This window comes from Trachemys scripta, chromosome 10 (assembly GCF_013100865.1).
Source record: "Trachemys scripta elegans isolate TJP31775 chromosome 10, CAS_Tse_1.0, whole genome shotgun sequence".
Taxonomy (NCBI): Eukaryota; Metazoa; Chordata; order Testudines; family Emydidae; genus Trachemys; species Trachemys scripta.
In genome coordinates, this window is record NC_048307.1 from 34,211,263 (window position 1) to 34,223,640 (window position 12,378).

Sequence of the window (12,378 nt, forward strand, 5' to 3'; positions counted from 1 at the left end):
TGACCGTTCTGGACAGCAATCTGAACTCGGATGCACTGGCCAGGCAGACAGGAAAAGCCCCGCGAACATTTGAATTTTATTTCCTGTTTGCCCAGCGTGGAGAGCACAGGTGACTACAGATAGCTCATCAGAACAGGTAACCATGCAGGCCGATAATCGAAAAAGAGCATGGACCGTAAGGGAGGTACTGGATCTGATCGCTATATGGGGAGAGGATTCAGTGCTAGCAGAACTTTGTTCGAAAAGACGAAATGCCAAAACTTTTGAAAAAATCTCCAAGGGCATGATCGAGAGAGGCCACAATAGGGACTCAGATCAGTGCCGTGTGAAAGTCAAGGAGCTCAGACAAGCCTATCAAAAAACAAAGGAGGCAAACGGTTGCTCCGGGTCAAAGCCGCGGACATGCCACTTCTACACCGAGCTGCATGCAGTTTAAGGGGGGTCCACCACCACTACCCCACCTCTGACCGTGGATTCCGAGGCAGGGGTAATCTCATCAGCTACACCTGAGGATTCTGCGGATGGGGAAGAGGAGGAGGAGGACGAGCTTGCGGAGAGCACACAGCACTCCATTCTCCCCAACAGCCAGGATCTTTTTCTCAGCCTGACTGAAGTACCCTCCCAAGCCAGTATCCAAGACCATGACCCCATGGAAGGGACCTCAGGTGAGTTTACCTTTTAAAATATAAAACTTGTTTTAAAAGCAAGGTTTTTTAATGATTACTTTGCCCTGAGGACTTGGGATGCATTCGCGGCCAGTACAGCTACTGGAAAAGTCTGTTAACGTGTCTGGGGATGGAGCGGAAATCCTCCAGGGACATCTCCATGAAGCTCTCCTGGAGGTACTCCAAAAGCCTTGCCACAAGGTTTCTGGGCAGTGCAGCCTTATTCCGTCCTCCATGGTAAGACACTTGACCACGCCATGCTAGTAGCAAGTAATCTGGTATCATTGCATGACAAAGCCTGGCAGCGTATTGTCCCGGTGTTTGCTGGCATTCAAGCAACATCCGTTCTTTATCTCGCTGTGTAATCCTCAGGAGAGTGATATCGCTCATGGTAACCTGGTTGAAATATGGGAATTTAATTAAGGGGACAGAGGTGGCCATTCCTACTGGGCTGTTTGCCTGTGGCTGAAAAGAAATCCTTCCCTGTAGTTAGCCAAGCGCGGGGGGACTGGCCCTGAGCTTTTCGCATTTGGCTAGCAGGGATCTTCCCTGGTACTAGCCACGCGGTAGGGGGAGGGATAAAGTGATCATCCCAGAGAATTGGATGGGCGGGGGGGGGGGGAGGGAAGGAGGTTTAGTTTGTTTTCTGCTGCTGAAGGTTAACAGGAAAACCGCAGCAATCAATGGGCTTTGCTTGGTATGTGTGAAAGGAGGGTGCAGAAGCCGAAAGACAATGGCTTACCATGGCCGCATGCAACCTGAATTCTGTTGCCCGGACCTGCGTCTGTGATCTCTAACGCCAAAGCCACAGGCACTCAATATTAAGATGGAAAATGCGACCTTGTACTGAAATCACATGTGCTATGTAATGTGAATAGTGTTGTTCACCATGAAAGAGTATAAGCATTGTTCTGTAAAATGTATCATTTTAAAAACTTCTCTCCTTTTTTTTCAACCCTCCCTCCAGCAGCTGCAAATTTTTCAAGCCTCCCTCCTCCGTCCCGAAGGCTATCTCAGATAAGGCGGTGGAGAAAGAGGACGCGAGACGAGATGTTCTCGGAAATAATGGAATGCACCCGCAATGAAAGAGCTCATTTGAATGAGTGGAAGGACATGGTATATAAATACAGGAAAGATGCCAGTGAACGTGAGGTCGTGAGGGACGCTCGAGATGAGAGGTGGCAGGCTGCAATGCTGGGGCTGCTGCGTGATCAAACGGACATGCTCCGGCGTCTGGTGGAGCTTCAGGAATGGCAGCAGGATAACAGACTGCCGCTGCAGCCGCTGTATAACCTCCCTCCCCCCTCACCATGTTCCATATCCTCCTCACCCAGACGTGTAAGAATGCAGGGGGAGGCTCTGTGCACCCTCCCACTCCACCCCAGTGGACAGCCCAACCAACAGGCTGTCATTATATTGAATTTTTTCAGTGGCCTTATACTTCCCTCCTATCCTCCTCCCAAACCTCACCCAGGTTACCTTGTCGGTTCTCTCCCTATGTTTACAATCAATTAATAAAGAATACATGATTTTTAAATGATAGTGACTATTTCCTTTAAAAGCAAGCTGTGATTTAAGGGGGGAGGGTGGTTTGCTTACAGGGAATGAGTCAATCAAGGGGGCGGGTTTTCAACAAACAGAACTTTCACACCATAGCCTGGCCAGTCATGAAACTGGTTTTCAAAGCTTCTCTGATACGCAGCGCTTCCTGGTGTGATCTTCTAATCGCCCTGGTGTCTGGCTGCACATAATCAGCAGCCAGGCGATTTGTCTCAGCCTCCCACCCCGCCATAAAGGTCTCCCCCTTACTCTCACAGAGATTGTGGAGCACACAGCAAGCAGCAATAACAATGGGGATATTGGTTTGGCTGAGGTCTGAGTGAGTCAGTAACGAGCGCCAGTGACCTTTTAAACAGCCAAATGCACATTCTACCACCATTCTGCACTTGCTCAGCCTGTAGTTGAACAGCTCCTGACTCCTGTCTAGGCTGCCTGTGTATGGCATCATGAGCCATGGCATTAAGGGGTAGGCTGGGTCCCCAAGGATAACTATAGGCATTTCAACTTCCCCAATGGTTATTTTCTGGTCTGGGAAGTAAGTCCCTTGCTGCAGCCGTTTAAACAGATTAGTGTTCCTGAAGACACGAGCGTCATGAACCCTTCCCGGCCAGCCCACGTTGATGTTGGTGAAATGTCCCTTGTGATCCACAAGTGCTTGCAGCACCATTGAAAAGTACCCCTTGCGGTTTATGTACTGGGTACCCTGGTGCTCCAGTGCCAAGATAGGGATATGGGTTCCATCTATCGCCCCACCACAGTTAGGGAATCCCATTGCAGCAAAGCCATCCACTATGACCTGCACATTTCCCAGAGTCACTACCTTTCGTAGCAGCAGCTCACTGATTGCTTTGGCTACTTGCATCACAGCAGCCCCCACAGTAGATTTGCCCACTCCAAATTGATTCCCGACTGACCAGTAGCGTCTGGCGTTGCAAGCTTCCACAGGGCTATTGCCACTCGCTTCTCAGCTGTGAGGGCTGCTCTCATCTTGGTATTCTGGCCCTTCAGGGCAGGGGAAAGCAAGCCACAAAGTTCCATGAAAGTGCCCTTACGCATGTGAAAGTTTCACAGCCACTGGGAATCGTCCCACACCTGCAACACTATGGGGTCCCACCAGTCTGTGCTTGTTTCCTGGGCCCAGAATCGGCGTTCCATGGCTATAACCTGCCCCATTAACAGCATGATCTCCAAAGTGCCGGGGCCGCGGTCTGATAAAATTCCATGTCCATTTCCTCATCACTCTCGCCGCCGTGCTGCCGTAGCTTACTCCTCACCGCCTGGTTTTGCAGGTTCTGGTTCAGCATAAACTGCACGATAACACGCGAGGTGTTTAAAATGTTCATGACTGCTGTCTTGAGCTGAGCGGGCTCCATGTTTGCTGTGGTATGGCGTCTGCACTGTTCACCCAGGAAAAAGGTGCGAAACGGTTGTCTGCCGTTGCTTCCCGTTGTACCCAGAACCACCCGCGACAATGTTTTTGACCCCATCAGGCATTGGGATCTCAACCCAGAATTCCAATGGACGGAGGAGACTGCGGGAACTATGGGATAGCTATGGGATAGCTACCCACAGTGCAATGCTCCGGAAATCGACGCTAGCCCCGGTACATGGATGCACACCGCCGAATTAATGTGCTTTGTGTGGCCGCATACATTCGACTTTATACAATCTGTTTCCAAAATTCGAATTATATAAATTCGGATTAATCCAGTAGTGTAGACATACCCTAAGATTACAAACTGTAAGCAATAGCAAGGAAATGCGTTAGGCTCTCTTTTGTTTTAGCTTTTGAATTTTCCCTATGCTAAGAGGAAGGTTTATTCCTGTTTTTTGTAACTTTAAAGTTTTGCCTAGAGGTTTTAACTCTTACTACCCTGTAAAATTATCTTTCATCCTGCTTTTACAGAGGTGCTTCTTTTACTTTTTTATTTATAATAAAGTTCTGTTTTTGAGAACCTGGTTGTTTTTTAGTGTCCTAAAAACCCAAGGATCTAGTCTGTGCTTATCTTGTTTACCTATTTGGTTGGTATATTATTCTCCAGCCTCCCTAGGAAAGGGGTTAAAGGGGCTTGGGGGGATATTTTGGGGAAACAGGAACTCCAAGTGGTCCTTTTCCTGAATCTTTGTCTAACTCACTTGGTGGTGGCAGCATACCGTCCAAGGACAAGGAAGAATTTGTGCCTTGGGGAAGTTTTTAACCTAAGCTGGTAGAAATAAGCTTAGGGGGGGGTCTTTCATGCGGGTCCCCACATCTGTACCCTAGAGTTCAGAGTGAGGAGGGAACCCTGACAGCATTTACACACAAGCATAACGCAGGCACTTCCATCCCCTCGATTTCCTTATTTTCTCTCATTAGTTAGATCACAGATGAAGCAATTGCTCATACTCAATACAAGATCCTAATATGACTGAAGCTAGAAACCAAATCTAAGGCCTGCCTGTGTATGCCTTGATTGCATGGCAGTCCAGGATGCTCTCTAGATGACCCTTCCACGTCCAAGGATACTTCATGACCTGTTTCTTCATCTACTACCTACCAGTGGCTGGAAAAGTTAGGAACATCTTAGAAATCAAGCAGCATGTTTCACCATTTTTTCTCCTAGGAACATCTCGACCCAGAGATACCATCTGGATTTAATTACTTTTTAAAGTCTGATCATTTTGAAAAGTTCAAGTGACAATTTAAAAATAAAGTAACATTTTGGCCATCTTGACGGTAGCAAAATGTTAGTCAATTTCAAAACTGGATGATTGGAAAATCATTTTTGCATTGGCAAATCACCACATTTAGTGCACTCCTCAGAGGCCATCATACTTCTTGGACTCTTTACAGACTAGTCAATCTTCACTACAGTGGGCATTAAGAATACACTTCACCACCATTTATACTAATTCTGCAGTGGATAAAAGGTACATGGTCTTTACCGGACACTCTGTAGGGTCTGTAGTCGCTTCTGGTTTCTTTCCAGTTCCAGTTTTCTCTTTTCAATCTTGGCTTCCAAGTTGGCTTCATCCGAGGCCACGTTATTCAACATGTCCTTAGTCTTCTGGACTTGTTCCTGAAAGAGAGAATGAGTGGCTGAGTCATGGCCTGCAGAAGTGTAATTCCAACCATCTTTCAGACTCCGGGCCTGATTCTGCATTGTGTCTTGCGCCTTGTGTCATCAACAGAATTTTGTAACCATGAGCCATGTTATGCACCCAGGCTCAGGCAAAGATCAGTCTTCCACCAGCATTCTTGTGTGTCACACTCTTATTACAATCATCATTTAGCTTCTCATACATCATGGGTCCAACTGACAGCATTAGAAGGGTCATTATTTGGTTTACAAATCAATCGTATTTATTGTGGACACTACAGAGAAAATCCTGTTCTCTCATAACAGCTGGCTTTTCCTTTTCCTCTTTCTGATCCTGGGATTAAATATGGATTACACAGTATTATTCTGCACTGCTGAGCACTGACACTGCATGAAAGTAAACCAACGCCATTGTTTTGGGACCAAATATGGCCTCTGTGCATGCATTCTGCAGTTTCAACTGGATAGTGTATTCTTCAGTTCTTGTCCTGAGTCAGGGCAAGATATGACTCAAGATATGACAGTGCCTCGAGTTCAGAGGGTTCCTAAAGTCTTTATAGACATGCTCCTCTAGGGGCATGTGATGCCTGAAAGAAGGTGGGGAGGGGTGGACAGAAGGTATAGTGATGGCTCTGTCTCCCCACCCCCCACCATACCCAATGGTCAACAGAGCCAGCTGGAGTGAGGGTGGGGAAGCTGCATCCCACGGAGGGGTGTGGTGAGGGGTGTTGTCTCTGTGTTCCTTAGAGCTCAGGGAACAGTTGGTCTCCCTTAAACAGATTGCCTCCTGGGGTTTCTCTTGCAGCAACAGAGTTCTTTGTTATAAGCCCAATAGCAGCCCTGCTAAGGTCTCCAGGACTAGTACTACTTCCTGACAAATATCACATTTTAAAAGAACCTAATCGGTCTTAATCTCTGTTTTTTCTTAGCCCTGCCATGGCCATCTTTTCAAAAATAAACTGCAATCAGAATAGTGCTACGTACTCTACTGCAATCAGGACGAGAAAGGAAAAAAACCCTTCCTGCATGTTAAAATGTGCTGGGTATGTTCAAAGCATTTGCACCTTTGAAACTTTGATCGTTTAGAAAGTTGTTTAATTAAGAAAGAGCTATGCGTTTGTTCAAATTCCAGCAGTGAAGGTTATTTGCTGTTCAGCTAGAGTAGATCATTTCAATAATTGGTCTGGAACTAACCAGCTGAGGTAGGTTTGAGTTATTGATATTTCCCATGAAATTATCCACTCTAATATCCTGAGACTGGCTTATTGGAGCTACGGCCTAGGATATCAATACATATTAACAACATTCAGGATGCATATAGACTGAACAGCAGAAAAAGCAGATGGAGGGATCACCTAGTGTATCTATTGATTTGGCATGGCTATTTAAACCTGAAGCTCTGCTTCCTCTAATTATATATATGTGTGTGTTGGATACAATTGGCTATTCAATAATTTAATTTGTTTGAGCTTGATTCTCTCACACCCCAGCTGGCACGGGCAGCTATGCTTCTGGGATGTTTTCAATCCTAGAGCAGGATGGGCAGTGTTTGCACTGACACCCATTTTTTAGGGGTCTGCCTACTAGATGACCACTTTAGCATGGCCAGGGCTTCATGGAACCCCACTGGTGGAGACTACTTGATAGACTGCCCTGACTCAGCACATTCCTAGCTGTTCTGACCACACCAGTACCAACTCTTTTGCCACTGATCGTGTTACAGTCAAACAGAGAAATGCCACTGAGTTGAGTGTAGCACCTTGTTTTGTTGGCCAGTTGTCCACAGCAATTAACATTCAGAGCTGACACTTGCCATTCAGGATCACAGGATGGGGCCATTTTAAAACAATCTTGTTAAAATCTTCAGGTTCGCTTTGAAATTCTACCTATCTAAAGATAAATGTTCCCCCAGTTAAAATGCAGGCTCAGCACCACCTGCAGTTTGGAAACAGATCTTTGTGCAGAATGCTTCTGTTTGAAGTGGACTAGTGTGGGAGAATTTAAAATAAGGGTATGTCTACACTGCAATGTAAGTGCCGGGGTAGTGGGACTTGAGTCAGCTCACCAGTGTTAGGGAACCCTGGGCCTGAGCGTCTACACCGTATTTTAACCCTACGTTAAGAATATTCTGATCAGTGCTCGTACCAAGGGCTCTGGCATCCACACTGCAGTGCGCAGACTCGAGTCAAAGTAACCATATCCTAGAGAGCCCAGCACCATTCTAGCCCTAGGAACTCCAACCATGTTTGCAGTTTTTATTGCCGTCATGCTTTACCTAATTGCTGGGAAGTTTACAGCTGGCACTGAAATCACTTACAGAATGGATGGGAAGTTGTTCAGGCTTAGCAGGCTGAAAGCCAAGAGTAAGATTTCCACAACATCTATTGTGGAACTTGAATATGCTGATGATAATGCAATCTTTGCCCACTCTGAGAGAGATCTTCAAACTATCTTGAATGTGTTTGCCGATGCTCACGCTTACCAGCTGCTTCTGCTTACCAGAACATCTTTGATGGCAATTTTCATCACCTTTTCAGTCTCATTTATCTCCAGAGGTCTCGCAATGGATTCCGTTCTCAATTCCTATGAAATAAAAACACATCAATGTACTCAAGCATCATGCAAAGGAATTAATAGTCACAGAACTGAGGGTGGTCGAGCAACTCCGACAAAGGTGTGTGCATAATAAATGGAGTGGAATTTAATATTTATGACTCATTGCTCAGAGAGCATCACAGAATGGGAGGCTATGAAAAAGGTCAGAGTTAATGGAGGCCAGTGTTAAGAATTAGCAATGCAGACATCATTTCAAAGTGAGATGAGACTTATTGCTCTGAGCTGGGAACACTTTTAAGAGCACAGTTTCAGCCACTTATTTGTCATTAATATTAAAGGAAATTACATGGGTTACCCCACACACCTTGTTCCAAATGTACCCCAGAAGGTTAATTATCTTCAATAAAGATATTAAAAAGGCCACAAATGATGAACATACATCTGATCTACTTCAGCCCTATGAGCCAAATGCCTCAGCTAACCAGACTAAGGGCTTGTCTATGCTATGGGGCTAGAGTCGCATAGTTAGAGTGCTGGAGCTGTGACACCAATAACTCCATAGTGTAGACGCAGATTACAGTGACAGAAGGGGGTTTCCACTTCTGCAGGAGGAACTCCGCCTTCCCGAGCGACAGTGGCTAGATTGCTGGAAGGATTCTTCTGTTAACGTAGCTGTGTCTACATCTAAGTTTTAAGCGTAGACCAGGCCTAAGGAGTGATCAGAACCCCTACCACTAACCTAGCTAGCAGGAGCAATCAGTAGATGTCATGTCCTGTCCAGTTCCCCCTTCCCAATTCAACTAACTCTCATGGCAGAGGGGGAGGAGGTGCTGACTGACTTGGATTCAACTTCTCTCACCAAGAATGGTGCTCTTAGGTGGGCAGCAGAGGTTGCTGAAAGCCTCATGAGTCTGGTCAGTTTGTGGGTGGAAGAGGATTTGGCACTCATCCATACAGGCAAATGTAGTTGCAGCTATGTTGGTCCCAGGATATTTGAGAGACAAGATGGGTGAGGTATTATCTTTTATTGGATCCATTTCTGTTGGTGAAACACACAAGTTTTCAAGCTTCAGGAAGCTCTTCTTCCGATCTGGAAAAGGTAATCTGATCATCATAGCTTAATACAAGGTGGAACAATTATTAAGCCTCAGGAGTTGAAAGAGACCATTCAAGGTTACATGTGCAGTTAACATCTCTGCGGTCATAGTTAGTGGGTAACATACTGTTGTAATGAGTCATAAATCCAGTGTCTTTACTTGAGTCAAGGATTTATAGTGTCTAGCAAAGTTATAAATTTAAGCTCCTAGGCTCATCTTTTGAAGGTGTCATGCAGGTTTCTTTTGAGGATGAGGACTGACAGGTCAGATATGGAATGACTGCTTTGTGAAAAGTGTTCGCCCATAGGTAATATGGTGTTTGCGTCTTTTATCATTTTTCTGTGAGTTCATTCATGGGAGCACACATAGGGACCAGGTTGTGGGCTCTCATGTCTAATGGTAAGAGTCTGGAATCGGAGCCAGGGTCAGAGACAGATCCTGAGTCAAAGGTCAGAGCAGCAGAGAGACTCAGGTGCCAAGCCAGAGTCAGGGTTAAGGCATAGGAGTGGGGAGACCTGGAGAGGGACAGGCAGAAAGGTGGAGTTCAGGAGTCAGACAAGTAGGCAGGGTCCATAGTAACAGCTACTCAGGGATTCACCTAATTGCTCAAACAATTTCCTGTGCCGCTTTTTGGTTTAAGTAGAGCATCCCAGCCAATCAGTGGGGCTGGACATCTCCCCCACTTTCCTCGAATAAAAGGTGAACATGTGTCGCAATTGTTGAGGACTGTGCCTTTGGGATAGCACTACTCCGATTGCCAAGCTGGAAGCATCCGCTTTGATGATGAAGGCTTCCGGGGTGTCGGGGTTGACCAATATGGGAGCAGTGGTAAATACAAGTTTTATTTGCTCAGCCTGTTGGGACTCAGGAGGCCAGAGGAATCTGTTGTTTTTGCAGAGTGAGGCAGTGAGAGGGGCTATCTGCTCTAAGAACTATGCGGAGTCCGGTGGCACCTTAAAGACTAACAGATTTATTTGGGCACAAGCTTTTGTGGGTAAAAAACCCCACTTCTTCAGATTCATAGAGTGAAAATTACAGATGCAGGCATAAAAATACTGACACATGAAGAGAAGGGAGTTACCTTACAAGTGGAGAACCAGTGTTAACAAGGCCAATTCAGTCAGGGTGGATAGACTCCCAATAATTGATGAGGAGGTGTCAATACCAAGAGAGGGAAAATTGTTTTTGTAGTGAGCCAGCCACTCCCAGTCCCTATTCAAGCCCAAATTAGGGGTGTTAAATTTGCAAATGAATTGTAGCTCTGCAGTTTCTCTTTGAAGTCTGTTTTTGAAGTGTTTTTTTTTTTTTTTGTTGAAGGATGGCTACTTTTAAATCTGTTATTGAATTATTTTACGTAAAAGAATAAATGGATACAAAATCAGGAATGGTAACATACAAAAGCCAGTAGAACACTTCAATTGGGCAGAGGAATAGCAGGTCCCAGCTCAGATGACAGCGCAGCCAGATAGGCCTGAAGCACAGCGTTCTCTAAATGGAGTTGATGGACTTGCTCCCACAAACACCTGATTTTCAGTGGTCAGCTGTGCTTTCTGTGCCTGCAATGCTCAGCTGTCTGCCTGGAGGCGGATCACCTGCTCATGCAGTGCCAATGCCCCTTCAGGGAACTCTGCTGGGTCCATCCTCAGCTGGGCCCACTCGGAGAATTTAGTAGTGATCCAAGCAAGGAGGGAGGCCGTCATGCCTAACGGTTAGAGTTAGCCAAGATCTGAATCTGATGCCAACCCAAAGGTCAGAGTGGAACAGGTTCAGGAGTCAAGCCAAGAGTCAGAGACAGCGTCAGGTGCCAAGCTGAAGGTCAAAGTGTGACGGAGCAGGGAGCAGGGCAGATTTGACCTGGGAATGTTGCAGGGGGATTGCAGTGAGGAGANCTCGGGAAGAGGGGTGCAGGGCCCTGACTCCCCCACACTCCGCAACACAAAGCTGGAGTCAGAGTTGGGTGCCAAGCCAGGAGTCAAATCCGGAGTCAGCATCAGGAATAGGGCATAGGAACAGAGACCTCCAGCAAGGCAGGAAAGCAGGAACTGGAAGTAGACAGTGGTCTGGGATAAAGAGAACAGGAATCAAACAGGCAGGGCTCATGAGTCAGGCAAGTAAGCACGGTCTGAGGTAACAAACAGCAAGGAATTCACCTAGTTGCTCAGATAAGTTCCTTTGCCTTTCTTAAGTAGAGAGTCCCAGCCAACCAGTGTGGCTGTATATCTCCCCTAATCAGGAGCTTTGTGGGCAGAGCCCTTTGCAAGCTAGAGCTTCACTAGTCCCCTTGTCCAGTGGGTCAGGTGAGCTGCCAGGGACCTGCAAGCTGGGGTTCAAGGCCTATGATCCCTCACAGTGTACTGAGTGTCATTTTACCTACATAGTTGTTATTGGGGCATTCAGTGCCCAGGATGTGGTACCACATGTTGCGACAGGCATGTGTAGGACCCATGGAGTATGAAAGATGTGTTGTGGGGCGTATTGAGTATAGTAGTAGAGAGATGTCTGCGGATTTTGCATCTGTTGTTCTGGCAGAGTCTGTTGCCTTTTTGAGTTGGTGTGTCCTGTTCGGTGGGGAGCTTGCTTCTGATGATGAGCTTGGTGAGGCTGAGGAGTTGTCTGAATGCCAGAGGAGAGGAAAGATTTTTTTCAGGATGCACACCCCATCAAACAGGGGTTGTAACTGTTTAATGATACCTTGCATGCATTCGAGTGTGGGGTGGTAGGTGCTTTTCCCCCCTTCTCTCTGGGTATTTGGGTGGCCTGTTCCATGATGCGATCTACTTCTCTGGTGTGTGTCCTTGTTTATTAAGGCTGTTTCAAGTGTGTTAAGGTGTATATCCCAGACTTTCTCCTCAGAACTATGGTATCCGAGTACCTGGCTGTAGATAACAGATTTCTTGGTGTGTTTGGGAGTGATTACTGGATCTGTGAAGCTAACTGGGGTGATCCAGGATTTCTTGTATATAGTTGTCCGTGGGGTTCCATTGCTCAGGCTGATCATGGTGCCCAGGAAATTGATGCTGCTCCGGAAGCATTCCAACAGAGGTCAATGGATGAGTGGTGGTTGTTGAAGTGATGATGGAAATATTTGAGGGAGTTTAGATCATCTGTCCAAAGGATGAAAATATCAATGTACAGGGGAACCCCGCTATAATGCGCCCCGCGATACCGTGAATTCGGTTATAACGCGGGGCGAGTCTGGCCCCGGCGGCTGCAGCAGGCGCGGGGCGTTTGGGATCCATGCCCTGGCGGCTGCAGCAGGAGCAACTCTCCCTGCAGCCCCGGCGGGCCCCTGGGGTTCTCAACTCTGTCCCCGGCAGGGCCAGCTCTAGCCCGCCCTGGCGGCTGTGGCGAGCGGTCCGGCCGGGGCTGCGGGGCTGCCGCGGTCCGGCCGGGGCTGCGGGGCTGCCGCGGTCCGGCCGG

The 12,378-nt window shown here is 47.0% G+C and overlaps 1 protein-coding gene across 1 annotated transcript in view; it reads right to left on the minus strand.

Moving 5' to 3' along the window:
• The window catches only part of CLUAP1 (clusterin associated protein 1), a gene marked incomplete in the record, with an annotated part of 220,935 nt that overhangs the window by 139,037 nt on the left and 69,520 nt on the right, over window positions 1–12,378 (minus strand). Inside the window, 2 exon segments of the mRNA XM_034783497.1 lie at window positions 5,151–5,284; window positions 7,805–7,888. Of these exon segments, the coding sequence (XP_034639388.1) occupies window positions 5,151–5,284; window positions 7,805–7,888 (218 nt within the window).